General features: G+C 37.8%; 2 protein-coding genes across 3 annotated transcripts; both read left to right on the forward strand.

Annotated features, from left to right (window-relative positions):
* The first annotated feature begins 1,056 nt into the window (after positions 1–1,056).
* zw10 (zw10 kinetochore protein) lies at positions 1,057–9,187 on the forward strand. Of its 2 annotated transcripts, XM_082141131.1 has the most exons (16): positions 1,061–1,258; positions 2,078–2,212; positions 2,325–2,426; positions 2,641–2,718; positions 2,926–3,085; positions 4,359–4,514; positions 4,863–5,057; positions 5,892–6,028; positions 6,104–6,286; positions 6,368–6,606; positions 6,702–6,773; positions 6,860–7,023; positions 8,022–8,152; positions 8,280–8,411; positions 8,490–8,692; positions 8,852–9,187. In XM_082141131.1, exons 1-16 carry the CDS (start codon positions 1,154–1,156, stop codon positions 8,973–8,975), a joined length of 2,316 nt encoding a protein of 771 aa, XP_081997257.1. In that variant the 5' UTR covers positions 1,061–1,153; the 3' UTR covers positions 8,976–9,187. The 2 variants fall into 2 exon arrangements, with proteins under 2 accessions (XP_081997256.1, XP_081997257.1); XM_082141130.1 differs by having other exon boundaries at positions 1,057–1,258; positions 8,280–8,692.
* Positions 9,188–9,850: 663 nt separating this feature from the next.
* On the forward strand, positions 9,851–19,507 carry dlat (dihydrolipoamide S-acetyltransferase (E2 component of pyruvate dehydrogenase complex)). Its single transcript, XM_082141141.1, has 14 exons — positions 9,851–10,314; positions 11,185–11,286; positions 11,466–11,590; positions 11,932–12,079; positions 12,219–12,345; positions 13,358–13,533; positions 14,242–14,392; positions 14,502–14,569; positions 14,677–14,793; positions 14,908–15,015; positions 15,108–15,226; positions 15,373–15,535; positions 18,177–18,313; positions 18,407–19,507. The coding sequence occupies exons 1-14, from the start codon at positions 10,024–10,026 to the stop codon at positions 18,534–18,536; spliced, it is 1,962 nt and encodes a 653-aa protein (XP_081997267.1). The 5' UTR covers positions 9,851–10,023; the 3' UTR covers positions 18,537–19,507.
* Positions 19,508–20,219: the final 712 nt, after the last annotated feature.

Here is a 20,219-nt window from a genome sequence, read left to right on the forward strand (position 1 = left end):
ATTATAGTGATGACTCAGTGGAATGATAATGTGTCAGGAACAAGCAAACTTGAAATATTAGCCTAATCGAAATAGGCTCACACTCATTTGCAATAAGCCTAAATGTTTTAGCTGTATAATGTGTTGGACTAGGCTATACCCTTGGCCATTGTTTATGAAGCATTATAATTTTACAGATTTACTGTACATTTTACAGATTTTTAAATCATTAAAACTTGTCAGTGTCTCTTTGTTTCAAGTTTGAGTGGTGGAAAGAAAAATGATACTGGGGATGGTTTTTATGGTAATCCTGAAAAAATATTGCAGAATGTCCTTCCGTCTAACAGTATGTCATTCCGGCTAACAATGGCACAGGCAATTCATTTATACCATATTTGTGTACAGTGTTAGATTAAACAATTCTGTGTTTGTTTTTGTTTTTTTAAGTTAATGATAAAACAAGTCTTATTTACTTTATTGGAAAACATTTTTAAACATTTTCCAGCTTTTTTATTATTTGGTTCTGAATTTTGAGTTATCAGCAGCCCAAAATCCCAAATTGATTAGAGTAATTGTGATTAAAATGTAGTTTTCCGAGCACTAATTGTTTGTTGAGATTAGTACATTTGTATATGCCAACAATGGTAGAAATGTAATTCATTTAAAAATTCATTACGTTACTCAGGAATGACATTTTCATGGGGAAAAATATCTGATTCACCAAAAAAATGGTTAATTACATTCTTGAAATGTGTAAGTTACATGCCATTGCATTACATACACAACACTCTAATAAGTATAGAAAGTCCTAAAAAAAATGTATCCGTCATTCACCCTTATAATAACTTAAATTAAAAATGGAATTATTACTAAAACTGATATAAAACAATAAAATTACGTTTTATACATCATCTATAACTTGCCCTAATAAAATGACCTAATTTCCTCATTTTATAGTACCCTTATAGTTTAAAAAGCACCTCGCTAAATAACAAAGGTCTTTGATAACAAGCCAGCACTTCTTAATCTTACCGCGTCTTTTTTAAATCGACGACAGCTTTTTTTCTTCTTCATCCAACAGTCAGACTCCCAGCATCCCTTGCGCGCGGAATGGCGGGTAGTGGTATGAAGTGGTAAACTGTCCTGCTCGTTCACCCTCCTGACCGTGACCGTCATGTCGTCGTTTGTGACAGAAGTGCTCGCCAGCTCAGGTAAACTGGAGAAGGATGACCTCGCCTGCAAAATCTCCAAACTGTCACGGAAAGTGGAAGAAACTAAGGTAAACAGTGAGGTCAGCTAACCAGCTGTCAAACCCGAATTTAACTTATAAAATACCCCAATATAACGTGTAAAATGTTACCCGAGTTAACTTGACGATAAAAGGAATCATCGTTAAGTTGATTTGCTCTGTACATTTGCATCTCTTTGGTAACCTCATATTAGCATACACTGACCGTTAACCAAAGCTCTTGAAGTGCGACTAACGCCTTTCTCCTGACATATGAAGTCTTTTAAGAATTATAAACGTTTAATAAGATTCGTTGTACAATGCACGCAGTGTTCATTCGTGTTTTAATAGTGAATAGAGGGGTACTGATGTGACTTCGGTAGGCTGACGTGTCACGCTGCTGATATCATTGCTTGTCAGTGCCAGTCTGAGCTCTGACTTCAGACAAACTGATGTAATGTTGTTGACCTCCTTTTACGCAACTATGTGTTCTTTTCTGCTCTTGAGACATTATTTGGCTGATAATATCTGTCTGGGTTCTGATTTCTTGCTATCAGACTTGCCTTTTTGTGTTTCATTCTTGTTTTTGTTTTGGGACTTATGATATATGTCTCTAACAAGATTATCTTGCATTCAGAGTGTTGTTTTTTTTCTTTCTGTAATGTAATTAATAAGCAAATAAATGTCTTATGTTTCATATTTGTTATCTGAATTGGTGAAATCCAGTTGTTTTCCATGTGTTATTGAAGAAGTATAACACTGGTCTCCATCAAACATGTCATAAATCAAAACCTGTTATGCATTTTAAGTTTTTATTTAGTAGCATTGTGTGTTTCGGTGTAAGAGTTTAACCCTCTTTTGTCCATACAGGAGGAGGTTACAGACATGATAAATAAAAAATATATTGAGTTTATACCCAGTATGGAGGGAGCAGAAGAGCTTTTGGACCAGGTTGAATCAGTTTCCAAAGACATTGATTTATTGAAAAGCTGCATTGAGAATGAGGTACTTTATTTCACTATTAATAAACGATTACGGTTCAATCGGTTCAATTTCTAATAAAAAAGAGTGACTCTTATAATAGTTAAACATGTTAACTAAGTGTTTGCATTTACAGGTTCAGCAGAACCTCCATGATGCCGTGACAGAGTATGCCAAGCTTAAACAGCAACTAGAGAAAAACACTGCCGTAATAAACCTGCTCCAGCATCTCCAAGAGGTAATGCTGCTGGGATTTTGTGTATGCTTAAAGGATTTTCTAACCATAAAGCTAGATTTATGTCTCAAAGAATGTGCATGACTGTCTTGTGATGTAAATGATTATTTTAAAAAAGAAGGGGAAAAAAGCTCAGTAATTTGCTTGTTTACTTAAGTTCAGGCACATGTTTTGTATAACAGGAACATTCTCTCATTATTTTAATATGCTTTTTAAGTTTGACACTGCAGTAGAGGAGTATCACAGGGCCTTGCAGGAAAAGAATTATGTGGTTGCAGCCAAGCAGCACGGAACAGTAAGTCACATTCAACATTACCAGTTTGTGAATGTAACAAGTCTATTTAATAATAAGTCAAATTTCTCTGAATAATTTGATTAGTTTATTGGCATATCATGTAACTAGTTTGATTAACATTTTAGGCTATTAACAGCCCTATGAATTACTGTGCAAAAACATACTGTGCTAAGGGCTTAATTACATATTTCTACTTACATTATACAGGCACGAGCAAGTGTTGATGCCCTGAAAGCTTGGAAAGACACCGAGTTGCCTTTAGTTCGGGCCCTCAGCTCAGAGATCACAATACAGAGAGAGAATCTCATCTACCACCTTGGAGAAGAGTGGAAGAAACTGGCAGTCTGGAAACTTCCTTCCACTAAAAGTAACTTTTTTTTTTTTACCTTAAATTCATGATGTAATGAAAATTTGCCCTCTCTATTTTTTAAACGTATGTTATTGATTTTATTGGGAACGATTCGTCCTTGCTTGTTTCGTTTCATAACAAAGTTCCTGCACATATTTCTTAAAAAAAAAAACCATCTGTAGATTTTTCAGACCATATATTTAAGATAAATGGTTCATACAGCATTATTTTCAGCATTATATTTGGTATATAGTACAGTCATCTGTAATACGTTTATTTTATATATTTTCATTGGTTTTCACAAAGTGATAACATGAGAAGAACCTAAAACCCTTTATAACCTGCATATATTCACCTCTGACTAGGGATGTGACGGTGAGGACATTTTTACAGTGCGGCTGTGCGCATTTTACTTTTGTGGCAAATCTGGGGCTGCAATTGCTTGAATGCTGGCATCATTATTATTCTTAATGAAAAACACAACAACAAAACAGTACAATGACAAACTTGTTTAAATAGGCGCTTTATATTTCGCTTTGAAAACAAAACTTTCGCCATCATCTTGTCAGTCAAGAGTGAAGCTAAGTGAGGTGAAATCTAACTCCTGCTGTGCTGCGACTCAGCAAATGCATTTAGTTTTTAATTGTAGTGTCTGTTCTCTAACTGAACTAAATTTTTATTACTATAAAAAATCTAAAGGATGGTTGGGGGCGGTGCCACGGTGGACAAGTGATAACCGGTGTTGCGGCTAAACACCGGTAACACAGACTCTCGCAGCAAGCCTACTGACACATCATTTGGATTCTTTAAATGTGGTTTGACAAATTTATTTGATCATTTTATATTTTAGAAAACTGAATAGGGGTTACAGTCTTGAAACACAAATATTTTTCCATACTTAGTTGTCTTTTTTCTATAGTTATCCAGATCTGGAAATTACCATTCTTTTCCAAACTGCATAGGAACTCTGTCATCATTTTTTTATAAAAGTTTAATTTGATCTTTCAATGGAACGTCAGATTTCTTCAATCGTTTAGTCAGCTTAAACCCGCCTCTTTCTTAAAATTGACCACAAGCTCGGAATCAGATCTGCCTCCTCCCAATAAACAACCGATGGATAGAACCAAGTCCCAGTCCTACAGTTTTTTTCTTTTTCAATAATCTGTTTCACCGAGACTTTTTGTGTGTCTCGGATACATGTTTGGTGTTATCAGAGTAGAGAAATGTGATTTCTTTGAAAACATTCTGCCTTGGTTTGCTGGTCTGATTTGTTTTGATCTCCATATTTTAGCTGAGCTCACTGGCGTGAAATCTTTCCTGAAGACAGCGCTTCATTTGAACAGAGGAGGATCTAAGGCGGATGAGTCTGTCCCACATGCTCTTCTCCCTAGCATTCTCCAGGCCCTCGCCATTCAAGGAGAGCTTCATAAAAAGATTAAACTGTTTGGTAATTCAATTCGCTTCACATTTAGTTGTATAACGCTTTTCACAAAACATGGTTTCACAGCAGCTTTACAGAAAATGCATGTGTCTACATTACAATTTAGAGTGATCTGTTATCAGAAGTGACTGTGTCCAAATACATATACAAATCATGCAGTTAGCTAACAATGTATTAATTTAAGGCATAAACAATGAGCTCATTTAAGTCATTGTTACAAGTTGTGAACAAAATGATTACAATATATTGATGGTAAGAATAAGTTTTAGTGTTACAGTCCATTAGTACCTCTGCATTGCTTTGTCTATACTTTGGTCTGTTAATTGACTGCCTGACTCTTTGTAAATCCTTTAGGGCAAGTGTTGTTTAAGTACATGCTGAAGCCACTAATCATATACCCCTCGTTGATGGTGGAAGTGAGCAGTCAGCCGGAGCAGGGTGCAGTCCTGACCCTGCAGTGTAAAGAAACCAAAGCAGAGCATCCAAATCCCAGCCAGGTTTACAACAAAGTGCTCACTGTGCTTAAGACGCTACATGGAAACCTTTTCGGTACGTCTAAAAAAAATCTGAAGAAGTGGTTCTGTTTAGCACAGATATTGTAGTCATCACTAATTATAATGCATACACCAGGGACGTAGACATGATTTCAGAAGTGAGGGGGACAGAAATGTCATCTAATACCAGTTTATTTTCTGACCTTTGTCTAAATGACAGGTTTAATTTTTTCTTATCTCTTGCTTTTAATTGGCTAAGAAATCAAATGCAGTGCTGAATAATAACCAATAATTTGTTTCTATAGTTTTCTAATGGCAATTGCATGATTGGTTTAGGTACTACAAACACTTGTGCATTAAGTCATCATGGATTTTGTACGATGTAAAAAAAAAAATCACAGAATAAGTCAGAAAATATATTTTATAGATTGTCAATAAGCACTGCATTGCATCATAAAGTTCTAAAAATACCCCAAGATGGCTTGAGAAACACACGTAAACTACATATCATCACAATCATGTTTGTCTACACATTTCATCAGTCAAAACGTTTCTGCTTTTTCTGCTACATTGATAGCTGGATGCCTTTGTCCATGTAAGGGATTTCTGGGAACATCATAAGTTATTTTCTGTTTTGGACTTTCAATATTAAGTACTTATATTTTTAATTAATTCAATTATATAACGTCATATATAATTAATTATATACTTGTATATGTCAAGCATAAATTGCAACACTCAATTTTATATAATATACTGTATAACATGGTGTGCCTAGCCTGTCACTTTATCCAACAAGTGGTCTAGAAAAAGGTTGAAGACCCCACACTAGACATTGCATTGCTTGCAGTAAGCTGATGATGGGGTTTCTGTTGTTTTCTTTCTTCAGATGTGTCTATCGACGAAAAGAAGGTGTCTGAGATTTTAGGAGACCTGATTTGGGAGGAGATGTCAGAGTGTATCATTCGTGAATGCTTGGTTCATTCCATACCGACTAACAGTAATCAGCTGGCCGAGTATAGCGAGGTAAGATTGCAAGGGTTTGTCAGCATGAAAACTGCACAGCATTCTTTGTAATACAATATTCAATTGTGTTCTCAGGTCATTAAACAGACAGAGGATTTCGAGAGCAGTCTGAAAGAAATGGGGTACCTCGCAGGGGACTCGACGGACCTCCTGAAATACGCCAGGAATGTCAACTGCCACTTCGCAAGCAAAAAATGCCAAGATGTCATTGTGGCTGCACGAAAACTGATGACTTCTGAGATGCACAACACAGTGAAAGTAAGACTGTAAATTCTCTCATTTTAATTAAGCTATAAAAGCTTTTTGTTGACGGTCTTTTGTGTGCTCTTTGTGGTCCAGATCACTCCAGAGTATAAGCTCTCGATCCCTAAACTACCGAGTCCCAGTGGAGGAGAGAAGGAGAGGAAGGAGTCGGGTAAGAAAAGTGGCCATTACGATCAGCAGAGCCTGGAAAACGAGAAGCAGTTGAGTCCCAGTACTCTATGCCTGCCTGTGTGTCGCATTAGTGAGTCGGTGCAGCAGCTAATGGACTTGGCCATACAAACTCTGTCTGAGGCGGTGGGCAGCTCCCCCCAGTGGTATGTAGCAGGCAGCCACTACAATAAGCACAGATATTGGGTCCATGTTTAAGCTGTAATTACGGAGCTACATGAATTTGGTATTTTTCTTTCAGTGCAGTCCAGCTTTTCTACACAGTTCGAAACATATTTCACCTGTTCTATGATGTTGTGCCTACATATCACAAGTGAGTTGATGTATTTTTATAGCAGTATTCTTGGTATACTGGGTTTTATACTGGGATTTTAATGTGATGCTGTTTTTATAACTTAGGGACAACTTATTGAAGTTACCTCACTTGGCTGCCATCCAGCACAATAACTGCATGTTCATCGCTCACCAACTTTTAACCTTGGGTTTCCAGTTTAAACCTCACCTTCCTTTGAAAGATGGAGTGTCTTATTTTGTAGACTTGGTCCCAGGTTTCAGAAGACTAGGTAAGAGCACGCTTACATGTTTTATGATACTGTTTAGATGTTTGGGGTCCGTAAGATAAAAAAAAAAAATAATACTTTTATTTAGCAAGTATACATTACAATTGATCAAAAGTGACAACAAAGATGATACAAAAGATTTCCATTTCAAATAAATGCTGTTCTTTTAAACTTTATATTCATCAAAGAATTGTAAAAAACAAAAAATGGTTTCCACAAATATGAAGCTGAACCGTTTTCAACATTGATTGGTAATACTAAGATATTTTTCTTGAGCACCAAATCATCATAATACAATGATTTCTGAAGGATCATGTGACACTTAAGACTTGAGTAATGGCTGCTGATTTTTTTTTTATACAATGTTGCAGTTTATTATAAATTATCTGTGCACATTTATTTCTTTAAATTGATGTGCACCCGTAATCTAGTCCCCCGTAAAGCAGTATCTCTGGTCGTACGATGTGTATGAAATCATTGACACTTTAAAAGACTTTTTAAAGCAAAGTGACTCTAAAAAATCTAACACCCAGCAATGTGTAATTTCTTTGCATCTCCTTTCGAATACAATATTAAAATTACTAGACAAAAAATTATATCCTGAGAAAAGTGGATTTTGATGGGTATAGCGCCGCCGCCATAGACCTCCATTCATTCTGCACTCGCCTGCGAGCGCCCCTGCATGGACAGACGTGTTACTGCAGCCAGTCCAGAAACCGGAAGTAACCAGAGAGTGCCAATTCTCTTCCTATTTTGACACATTCTCTGATACTAGTAATACTTCCAGCATCATAGCCAGCAAAGTGTCTCGATTTAAAAAAAATGCTGCGCTGCCAAAACGCTCTCAAGCACTCACAGCTAGGCGTTTTCAGAAGAACGCCTAGCGTTTTCAGCTGGCTAAGTCACAATAGGGAAAAAAAGATGATCGCAACTTCCATTTCATGATGATTTTAAATGTTAGTGTACATAAAATGAGGGTTTTTTTTCTGTTTTTCAACAAGGTGCTCGGTGCTTTGTGGCACAAATGAACGTTCAAAAAGCTGAGATGTTGGAGAGACTGTCCACTGCACGTAACTTCTCCAATTTGGATGATGAAGACAATTACTCTGCAGCCAGCAAGGCTATCAGACAAGTATGATCAAACAACACAAATTATTTTCTGAATAGGCTTTTGCTGCTTAAATTTAGGTACCAATATATTAGCATATTTGTGCCTAGTGTTCTTGTCACTGGGGTTTTATTGCTGTTGTGAATTTTAGGTAATTCATCAGCTGAGGAGGTTGGGAAAAGTTTGGCAAGATGTCTTGCCAGTGAACATATACTGCAAAGCCATTGGGACTCTCCTCAATACTGCAATATCAGAGCTGATTAATAAGATTATGATGCTGGAGGTAAGGCAATACATAATGCTGTTGTTTTTTGTTACACCACCAAACTATTTGAGGTGTAACCAAGGGCTGTCATTCCAGGACATATCTAACGTGGACGGTGAGCGACTGCGAACACTGTGTCAAACCATTATAGAGGAAGGGCCACTGGTCTTCAATCCATTGCCAGATGAAAACAAGAACAAAAAATACCAAGAAGAGGTTCCAGTCTATGTAAAGAAATGGATGACCTTAAAAGAGATCTCCATGGTTTTAAATGCCAATCTACAGGAGATAGTGGACAGGTCATACACTTACTTAATCTTTTAAATTTGATTCATTTTTAGGAGTCTGTCTGTAACTCTGGTAAACATTGGGAACATTAGAATGATATATTTTGTTTATATATTTAACGGAGCTCACATAAACATTTAAAAAAAAAAACACTTCTTTTTTTTTTTTAGGTGGGCGGAGGGCAAAGGACCTCTGGCAGTGGAGTTCTCCTGTAATGAGATGAAGAGCCTCATTCGTGCCCTGTTCAAGAATACAGAGAGGCGAGCAGCAGCCCTCGCTAAAATTGTCAAATAGACATCCAAAAGACCAATGCACTTCCAACGCCACATAACGCTACATGGAGCTTTTCCTTACACATGTGTTCTCTATTTTTCTATTATGCTGAAAAATGCTTTACAATAAATGCTGTTCTAAGCACTTGCCTGTTCTCCTAACTTATGTTATCAGTACATGAATTAATACTTGAAAAATACCTCAATAAACTCCAGAAATGGCACATTACATAATCTTGTTTTAGGCTGTCTAAAGTTTTTCAGTTTACAATTCATCCTAAAAAGAAAATTGTCCCGTCGTTCCAAACCTGTATGTCTAAAAATCTTTGGAACACAAATGAAAATGTTAGGCAGAATGGTATCAACTGACAACCTCAGTTAACATTCACTTTGAAATTGTATTATATATTTATACATATATTACATATAATAAAAGGATTGTGACTGAGGCTTTCATTCTGCCTCACATTTTACCTTTGGTGTTCAACGGAAGATAGAAAGTCATACGGGGTTGGAACGACATGAGGGAGAGTAAGTTTTATTTATAGTTAAATTAAACTTGAGTTTCAATACAGGATTTGTGGAAGAATGCAAAGTGGTCCAGACAACTTCTGGATGGATAGAAAGTGCTTGACAACACTTTTACGTCAGCGCTTGACAGTTTACGACACCGGCTTTGACAGCTTGAAGGTTGCCATGTTTTTACAATCTCAATCCACCATTTAAAAGATTAATTAATTGTACAACGTTTTCACAGAAACGTTGCTGTTTTCGCTAGTTAGCCTATTTAAAAACACAAAATTATGAATTAAAAAAAAAAGAGAATATAATTCAATATATTGAATATAATAAAAATACAAATCTGGCAACCCTTGTGCGTCACCCGGAGGACGAAGCGAAGGAGTGTCGTAAAGTGGGATGTTTTGAGTGGGGAGGTCATTGGAAAGTGAGGTTGTTCTGTACGTTTAGGAGAGAACAGACTGCTGTTGCTACCACAGGTGTCAGATATTCTGATACCAGAGTAGCCTTACTTAAATCCAGCGAAGTGTTACGGGGTCATCACGTTCAAAATGTTGCGTTTAGCGCTGCGAGTGCGCCCATCTGCCAGGCTTAATGTTACCCGGCCCAGTGTCCTCTCGGGCCCTGCTGCTGCTGCTGCTGCTGCCAGTCCTCGACCCGGTCCGGTGTCATGCCATCATCTCAAACGATACCACTCCAACGGCCCGATCCGGATCCGGAGCTTGTGTCATGGTCGGCGTGTGTACAACAGCATCCTTAGTAACAGACCATGGGTCTTGCGAAGCCAAACGGCTAGTTTCAGTCAAAGCATGCGAGTGTACAGTCTACCGCCCCATCAGAGGGTAAGCTAAGCTAACTAATGTTATTATGTGCTTCCAAAAACGTTTGAATTGGAACACAAAAAGAGGTGTTAGGGACTCACAGCCTCAGGCAACGTTCACTATCATTGCGTCTTTATCTACGTTACAGAATGAAAGTGAACTGTGACCGACGTTGTCATTATGCCATCTGTCATCTCTTTTTGTGATCCACAGAATAATGAATCTCATACGGTTTCGGAACAACAACATTAGGGAGAGTAAAAGTTGACAAAAATATATATATGCGTATTTGGATGAACTGTCTCTTTAAGAACTGGTATATTGCAACACTGCGTTTCTTCTGCTGGTGTCACCTTCAAGATGCTCAGTCTAGAAGTATATGTGTTATGAATTCTCAGGGCTGCCAGAGGTCCATCCATGTTTTCATATCTATACGAAACATACTGTCTCACGAGAGAGCATAACATTTTCTCATACTGCTTAACATAATCTAAATATTTAGCCTCAGAACATAAAACTGTGTCCACAGTCACGAACTTGTGCTTTTCCAGGCCTAGAAAACACATAAGAAATCAATTATAAGAAGTTATGAGAAAGTCTAGCATATTTCTTTAGTGATTGAATATAAATGTTTCCAGTTATACTACTTTTAAACCAACTTATTAGTCCAATCTCTAGCCTATAACATAAGTTAAATAAATGAAAAATACTTCAGATAGTATTTTAGTGCAATAGTCAGAAGGTGTGGGAATCCTGAGTAGCAATAAAAATCTAAAAGCAACAAAACCATTTAACTACCATTTCAATGCAGATCATATGCTGAGAAGATTTGATAGTCATTTATGCCAAATGCTTACAGTTTCCTGTTTAACCTAATCCATTCTATTACAGGTGGAACTGCCTGCTTTGTCCCCCACTATGCAGACGGGCACTATTGCACGCTGGGAAAAGAAGGAAGGTGACAAAATTAATGAGGGAGATCTGATTGCTGAGGTGAGGCATATTCAGGGTTTTACCACCAAGAAGCCACTTGATTGTTTAATTTTGTTGTAGATAAAAATATTAAACTAAATAATTTATTAGGACAGAATGTCTGTCAACCAATCCGAATCAAGCTTTCAACAACCCCATGGTGTAATTCTGATCTAATTCTTCTGTTTTGATTTGGTCAGGTTGAAACAGACAAGGCTACAGTAGGATTTGAACTACTGGAGGAGTGCTACCTAGCCAAGATCTTGGTTTCTGAGGGTACAAGAGATGTGCCCATTGGAGCTGTCATTTGTATTACCGTTGACAGGTAAGCACAATTTGTATCTTCAGTGCCAAGATACAGAGCATCATAAGATCTGATGTTTGTTGTTTTACATAATACATATTACATAATAAACGTTATGTCCTTAAAAACGTAAAAGAGTTATGTTGTAGGACAGATAAATGGTGCATCATAAGAAGGGCAAGGGAATGTGATGTACCTAAATTATACTGTGTATTGATCTTTGCTTTTAATAAAAGTATCAATGTTTGATACCTTTTTTGACAATTCAATTGTGTGATTGATATAGAAGGTACGGTATGTATAATATTGATGTGAACTTGTATTTCCCAATTAATTTACATCATCTGTCTTTTGACCTTTAGTCCTGACCTCATCCCTGCATTTAAGGACTTTACAGTGGATAAAATGTCCAGCTCCGCCCCTGCAGCTGCGCCTCCCCCTCCAGCAGCGCCCACTGCTGCTCCTGCAGCGCCACAAGTTCCTGGAAGCTCCTACCCACCTCATATGAAGGTAGGATGAGATGTTGAGCAAATATTAAAGTGACTACAAACAAATTCAGAAGTGAAAGCATTTGGTGTATTGGCCAGTCTAAGCATAAGCAAGCATTTTATTGCATGGCGTCATTAACTTACTCTCTCGCCTTCTTTAGGTTCTTCTCCCAGCTCTCTCTCCCACCATGACTATGGGCACAGTGCAGCGCTGGGAGAAGAAGGTGGGTGAGAAGCTGAGCGAGGGAGACCTGCTGGCTGAAATTGAGACCGATAAGGCAACAATCGGTAAATTGTCAGCTATTTTGAATTTAATTATGATAATTCAACAGTAATAGTTATATCCATGTCCACATAAACACCTTAAACATATTGATAACACAATTTCTTATGAGGTGAAAAAGTGGTCAATGCCCAAAACCTGTTGGTTCCACTCAATGGTGCTTAGATAAAGCCTGTTTACACATTAACACTTGCGTTTTTACTGATTTGTTAAAACTGTTCCATTTACACTTGTGTCTCCTTAAAACTAATATTAATCCGATCTTCAATTCTCGCACTATATGCAAATGTTGCACTATACTATATGTGTGTTGCAGTAGCGCTGTCATAACTGGCCATTTAGCCCATAACATGCTCTTAACACTTTTATTTTTTTAACATTTAGTAATAAAGTAAAATTTTACTTATAAATTTAAATTTCACTTTTAATGAAGTCAAATTTACACATGTGGTTTCAACAACCAGATGCATTTACACTTGTCCAGTTTCATCTGGAATGCGTTTCAGACCACCTCCTGAAGTGGTTTCTAGGGATCGAATTTAAATCAATCTCGAAAGCTTATTGGAGGGCATTTACAACTGGTGTTTTCACGATCGGATAGCTATTCAATCAGAGAAAATGCATTAAGTGACCTGGTGTAAACAGGCCCATAGATAGATAGATACATGTGTGTTTGTGTAAATATACATATATAAGCAGCAGAGCTCTTTTCAACATAGATTATAATAAGAAATGTTTCTTGAGCACCAAATCAGCATATTAGAATGATTTCTGAAGGATCATGTGACACTGAAGACTGCAGTAATGATGCTGAAAATTCAGCTTTGCTATCACAGAAATAAATTACATTTTAAAATTGTTGAAATAGAATGCAGATATATTAAATTGTGAACGTTTGATTGGACATATGAACACACAAATGTATATGCATAAACAAGATTTTAAGAAGTTTGCTGTATGATTAGATATTAATATATGCATTAACACTGTTTAGTAATTCCTTCCTGTGGTTTTCAGGTTTTGAGGTACAAGAGGAGGGCTACATGGCCAAAATAATGATTGCTGAGGGCACCAGAGACGTTCCTCTCGGCACTCCTCTCTGCATCATTGTGGAAAAGGAATCCGACATTAGCGCATTTGCAGACTATGTAGAGACCGGTGTGGCTGCAAGCCCGCCTCCTGCTCCCGCACCGGTAAAGAGCGCTGTCATTTCTACAAGATCTGCTGTTTATTTGTGTCTGCTGTTTAAAGTGATTATGATTAATTATGCACACTTAACCTGAATGTTTTGGTGATCAGCAGTCATTTATTAACAGCAATAATTTATTAACCGCATGTCATGATGTGATGTAGCATACTTTTTGTGTGGCCACCTAAAGGCCGTCGTGATGAAAATCAAGGTCTTGTTTTTACTGTCATCGTAATATCAAGTTTCATGCCATGACTGAAAGTGAAAGGTCACTTTGCAATATTTGTAGTGTTTTGCAATACTGCAATCACGCCATGCCAATTTTGTGGGTGTGGCCATCAAGAATAGACTACAACACATTACATTCGGTTGTGGTGCACATGTGGTGCACATAGTTCTGGCAAGATATTTAGATTGTTAAAAAACAAACAAATTATGTATGTACACACATTGGCACATGCACTAACTGCTAAGCCAGGGCTGTGTTTCTCAACAGCATCGTGGGCTAAGTTGATGGTAGAGACCATTGGTGGCACTGGTTCTACAATGTACTTAGGCTTTGGGAAATACAGCCCAGAACATTTTTAGAAGCATAACATGTTCTAATCCAAATTTGAAGAAGTTAATGATTTAAATCTTTAACCTAAATATAAAGAAATAATTTGAATATGTGTATTGCGTATATGACTTTTAATTGTAGCTATTTTTTCAGGTGGCCACCCCACCTCCAGCAGCAGCTCCCTCCCCAGCACCTGCCGCTGCTCCAGCCGCCCCTGCTGCTCCTAGGAAGGGTAGGGTGTTTGCCAGCCCTCTAGCCAAGAAACTGGCTGCCGAGAAGGGAATCGACATCGCCCAAGTCACAGGTGGGAGAGCTTTGATGCTTTGGCTTTGATTCTGTCTGTTAGCTCATTTCATTTGCATGGGAGATGTCACTCACATTGAATTGGGAATATGCTACTGCTTTGTCGCTAGGAACTGGACCAGATGGCAGAGTCACCAAGAAAGATATCGACAGCTTCGTTCCACCTAAGCTCACTCCTGTAAGTCATTCAATTTCGAATGACGAAAATTAGAATTGTTGCTATAACTGGAAATAAATAAATAACTTAATTAGACCTAAATAACATGTATTGTTTCACACTACCAGGCCCCAGCCGCTGTACCTTCCCCTGCTGCACCCACCCCCAGCCCTCCAGCCGCCCCTGCTTTTGCTGCTGTACCTACAGGAACCTTCACCGACATCCCCATCAGCAACATCCGCAAAGTGAGTCCACTGACCTTAGAAGACACTTTATATTCTCTAGGAATACATGAAGACTTTTATGTTACCAATGATACTCTGTTTCCCTGCCTGTCTCTTTACTGCTGTGCTATCTAGGTGATCGCCCAGAGGTTGATGCAGTCAAAACAGACTATTCCGCACTATTATTTGTCTATTGATGTCAACATGGACCAAGTTATTGAACTCAGGAAAGAGCTCAATGCTGTGAGTGAACTCATTTCCCGTGCCTGTAACATGATGATAAGCTCCACATTACAGTAGTCCTGATTTAAATGGTACCTTTCCCTCATGATCAGGAGGTGAAAGCTGATAACATCAAACTCTCGGTCAATGACTTCATCATCAAGGCCTCGGCTCTAGCCTGTTTAAAGGTCCCAGAGGCCAACTCCTCCTGGATGGACACAGTTATCAGACAGTGAGTGGACTCCCACAATGCACTTCTGATCTTAACCATTTGAGGGCAGCGGTATTTTCTCACATATCAGTAAATGTAAAGTAACTGATGTGACGTTTAAATGGAAGTGAATCTGAATTAATCAAGCACTTTTTCTCTCCGGACAGAAATCACGTGGTGGATGTTAGTGTTGCAGTCAGTACACCTGTGGGTCTAATCACTCCCATTGTATTTAATGCTCATATTAAGGGCCTTGCGACTATCAGCAAAGATGTAGGCTCATTAGCTGCTAAAGCACGAGATGGTAAACTACAGCCACATGAATTCCAGGTGAGTACTTTAGGTGCTTCATGTGGATATCAGAAATATATATACTGTATATGGTAAAAACTTTACAAAAGGTTTCATTTGTTAACATTAGGTAATGTATTCACTAACATGAACTAAACATGAGCAATACATTTGTTATGGTATTTGTTCACGTTAGTTAATAAAAATCCAGCTGTTCATGATTGCTCACAGTACACTAACTAATGTTAACAAATACCTTTGATTTTAATAATGTATTTGTAAATGTTGAAATTAACATTAACAAAGCAACACATAAATGCTGTAGAAGTGCAGTTCATTATTAGTTCATGTGAACTAATGTAGTTAGTTATGTTTTTAAAAGAAGTAGTTTATGCTCACCAAGGCTGCATTTATATGATAAAAAACAGTAAAACAGTAATATTATGAAATAATATTACAAATTAAAATGTTATTAATTCCAGTGATTACTCCAGTCTTCAGTCTCACATGATTTGGTGCTCAAGAAAAATGTGCCATGCTGCTAAATGAACTGCTTAATATTTTTGTGGAAACCATTAAACATTGTTTTCAGGATTCTTTGAATGGAAAGAACAGGATTTATTGGACATTTAAAAAGAAATTAACAATGTAAATGTTTTCACTGTCACTTTTGATCAATTGAATGCATTTTTGCTGATTAAAAGTGTTAGTATTTTTTATCTAACTTACCCTGAATATATACAGTGAGGAAAATAAGTATTTGAACACCCTGCTATTTTGCAAGTTCTCCCACTTTGAAATCATGGAGGGGTCTGAAATTGTCATCGTAGGTGCATGTCCACTGTGAGAGACATAATCTAAAAAAAAAAAATCCAGAAATCACAATATATGATTTTTTAACTATTTATTTGTATGATACAGCTGCAAATAAGTATTTGAACACCTGTCTATAAGCTAGAATTCTGACCCTCAAAGACCTGTTAGTCTGCCTTTAAAATGTCCACCTCCACTCCATTTATTATCCTAAATTAGATGCACCTGTTTGAGGTCGTTAGCTGCATAAAGACACCTGTCCACCCCATACAATCAGTAAGAATCTAACTACTAACATGGCCAAGACCAAAGAGCTGTCCAAAGACACTAGAGACAAAATTGTACACCTCCACAAGGCTGGAAAGGGTTACGGGGAAATTGCCAAGCAGCTTGGTGAAAAAAGGTCCACTGTTGGAGCAATCATTAGAAAATGGAAGAAGCTAAACATGACTGTCAATCTCCCTCGGACTGGGGCTCCATGCAAGATCTCACCTCGTGGGGGCTCGATTCTAAGAAAGGTGAGAAATCAGCCCAGAACTACACGGGAGGAGCTGGTCAATGACCTGAAAAGAGCTGGGACCACCGTTTCCAAGGTTACTGTTGGTAATACACTAAGACGTCATGGTTTGAAATCATGCATGGCACGGAAGGTTCCCCTGCTTAAACCAGCACATGTCAAGGCCCGTCTTAAGTTTGCCAATGACCATTTGGATGATCCAGAGGAGTCATGGGAGAAAGTCATGTGGTCAGATGAGACCAAAATAGAACTTTTTGGTCATAATTCCACTAACCGTGTTTGGAGGAAGAAGAATGATGAGTACCATCCCAAGAACACCATCCCGACTGTGAAGCATGGGGGTGGTAGCATCATGCTTTGGGGGTGTTTTTCTATACATGGGACAGGGCGACTGCACTGTATTAAGGAGAGGATGACCGGGGCCATGTATTGCGAGATTTTGGGGAACAACCTCCTTCCCTCAGTTAGAGCATTGAAGATGGGTCGAGGCTGGGTCTTCCAACATGACAATGACCCGAAGCACACAGCCAGGATAACCAAGGAGTGGCTCTGTAAGAAGCATATCAAGGTTCTGGCGTGGCCTAGCCAGTCTCCAGACCTAAACCCAATAGAGAATCTTTGGAGGGAGCTCAAACTCCGTGTTTCTCAGCGACAGCCCAGAAACCTGACTGATCTAGAGAAGATCTGTGTGGATGAGTGGGCCAAAATCCCTCCTGTAGTGTGTGCAAACCTGGTGAAAAACTACAGGAAACGTTTGACCTCTGTAATTGCAAACAAAGGCTACTGTACCAAATATTAACATTGATTTTCTCAGGTGTTCAAATACTTATTTGCAGCTGTATCATACAAATAAATAGTTAAAAATCATACATTGTGATTTCTGGATTTTTTTTTTTAGATTATGTCTCTCACAGTGGACATGCACCTACGATGACCATTTCAGACCCCTCCATGATTTCTAAGTGGGAGAACTTGCAAAATAGCAGGGTGTTCAAATACTTATTTTCCTCACTGTATATATACTGTATAAGCCAGCCTAAGGCACACCTGTGCAATAATCATGCTGTCTAATCAGCATCTTGCTATGCCACACCTGTGAGGTGGATGGATTATTTCGGCAAAGGAGAAGTGCTCACTAACACAGATTTAGACAGATTTGTGAACAATATTTGAGAGAAATAGGCCTGTTGTGTACATAGAAAAAGTATTAGATCTTTGAGTTCAGCTCATGATAAATGGGGGCAAAAACAAAAGTGTTGCATTTATAATTGCATATAAATAAAATAATATACAAATGTGTTGTGTGTGTATATATAAAAATGCATTACATAAACACTCTTGGTTTTCTAGGGTGGCACCTTCACTATTTCGAATCTGGGCATGTATGGCATCAAGAATTTTTCAGCAATCATTAACCCTCCTCAAGCCTGCATTCTGGCCGTGGGTGGCTCAGAAAAGAGACTCCTGCCTGCAGACAACGAAAAGGGGTGAGCAAGGACATCAATTTGCCATCACTCCACATCCTCACAATATAGATGAAGCTCTTAAAATAGTTCCTGCATTTTCTGTGTCTCTCGTAGGTTTGACGTGGCTAGCATGATGTCGGTGACTCTGAGCTGTGATCACCGGGTGGTAGATGGTGCTGTCGGCGCACAGTGGCTGGCTGAGTTCCGCAAGTTCCTGGAGAAACCGTTCACCATGCTCCTGTGAGCAAGCAGTTTAAAAACAGTGGACTTTAGGATTTGGAGAGGTCTCTTTCATTGGTTATATGCTCTCCCTGGGAAATACAACAGGTTGTTCTCTCTCCTCTTTTTTATTTTCTTTCTCACTCACATACTCCCATTGCTTCCTAAAGCCTGAAGTAACCTCTCAACCCAAGTCATTGTTAAGGTAATTTTCTGGAATTTCAGAAGATATTGCTGGACAAGGGTTTCCATTTTCCTTCAGGATGTTGTTACAAACACCGTAAGTCTGTTTGCCACTAGATCAAAGAATAATGTCTGTGTCCATGGCCAAGTCTCATGGTCTGTACCTGACACATTCATTGGCACAATATGAGTTTTCTTTCTACACAAGAAAGAATGTGATGAAATCTGGAGATGTGTGTGTGTGCCAAATATTATCTGGCTACATTTGAAATTTATGATAAATTATTCAGTGCAAATGTTTATTTTCTGTATTATTGCATAGTAGAAATACATTTGTTCTGTCACTCCCTGAGCTAAATGTCTAATGTATACATGATGGGTTCTTTGCTGAGACTGATGGTCTTGGTATGGGGGCAGGGTTTTGATATAGGAAATTTTATTTATTACATCTCTCACTCCAGACCACGCACATTAGTGCCTTTGCTCCCGTTTATAGCACCTGGGTTTTTCTTTTTAAACGGCAATATTTTCAAGTCATTCTTTAATGAATAACGCACAATTCATGGGGTGAACTGCTGTTATAAATAAACCCATGGAGAAACAGAAGAAAGGTTCCTAAATGGAATAAAACACTAGACTGGATATACATAGAACAGTTCATTCAAGCTGTTTTTGGCATTCATTCAGTGTCATTTGGTCAACGGTGAGTCAAACTTTTTTTTTTTTCATAAGGGACAAAAAATATGACCAATATTTAATTTGACAACAAAAAAAAAATGAGAGAGAATAAACAAAATAGAAACTCAAATATGATATACTGTCCACTTTTCTTTACATTTCAATACATTTCTATAAGGAATAATCACTTAATTTAATAGAAAGAATACAATATTCCATAAAGTCTCACTGACTTGTCTTATATTCTGATGGTGACAACTATTGTTTTCTTAACTGAAAACAAGTTATGGATAAATGGATAATATTAGATTAGATGTAATATTGATAATTATATATAAAATATTGTGATATAATTGTTTCAAAAATGTGCATCGGCTGTTGTAATGTAAAACAAAAAGGTGCTTCATGGTCTCATGATATAAAAACCAATTGGAAAACTAGGCAATGACGCTTCAGTCAAATGTTACTTGCTGTTAATCTATTTTCATTTTTTATTGTGCCTTTGAACGAAACACCATTCATTTTAAGAATTTAACTCAAAGCAAGTACAATCAGTACAAAAAAAACATTTGAAAGTGTTTCAGATGCATTTAAGAATTTGTATATCTTACTGCAAGCAACTGATACGTTGTTCATGCTTAAATATAATGGTTTATGGTCAGGTTTCACAGGCAGGGCTTAGATTAAGCCAGGATTGAGCTTTCAGCTTAAACAGCTCAAACATGCATTTTAGTCTGAGACTAGGCTTAAGCCTTGTCTGTAAAACTAGATAAATGTATCTTTAAAAAAGAAAGATATGTTTATGTGATTACAGGCCATTACTGTTTACTATGCGCAAGAACCGGAC

The sequence above is a fragment of the Leuciscus leuciscus genome, assembly GCF_965113295.1.
Source record: "Leuciscus leuciscus genome assembly, chromosome: 16".
NCBI classification, from domain to species: Eukaryota; Metazoa; Chordata; class Actinopteri; order Cypriniformes; family Leuciscidae; genus Leuciscus; species Leuciscus leuciscus.

Excerpts from the sequence above, each read along its gene's own strand:
- zw10 (XM_082141130.1), top strand. The coding sequence starts at position 1,154 with ATGTCGTCGTTTGTGACAGAAGTGCTCGCCAGCTCAGGTAAACTGGAG. Across the intron at positions 6,774-6,859 it reads GTTGTGCCTACATATCACAA|GGACAACTTATTGAAGTTAC; the intron begins GTGAGTTGATGT and ends TTTATAACTTAG. Across the intron at positions 8,153-8,279 it reads CCAGCAAGGCTATCAGACAA|GTAATTCATCAGCTGAGGAG; the intron begins GTATGATCAAAC and ends TGTGAATTTTAG.
- dlat (XM_082141141.1), top strand. The coding sequence starts at position 10,024 with ATGTTGCGTTTAGCGCTGCGAGTGCGCCCATCTGCCAGGCTTAATGTT. Across the intron at positions 13,534-14,241 it reads CGCCTCCTGCTCCCGCACCG|GTGGCCACCCCACCTCCAGC; the intron begins GTAAAGAGCGCT and ends CTATTTTTTCAG. Across the intron at positions 14,393-14,501 it reads CGACATCGCCCAAGTCACAG|GAACTGGACCAGATGGCAGA; the intron begins GTGGGAGAGCTT and ends CTTTGTCGCTAG.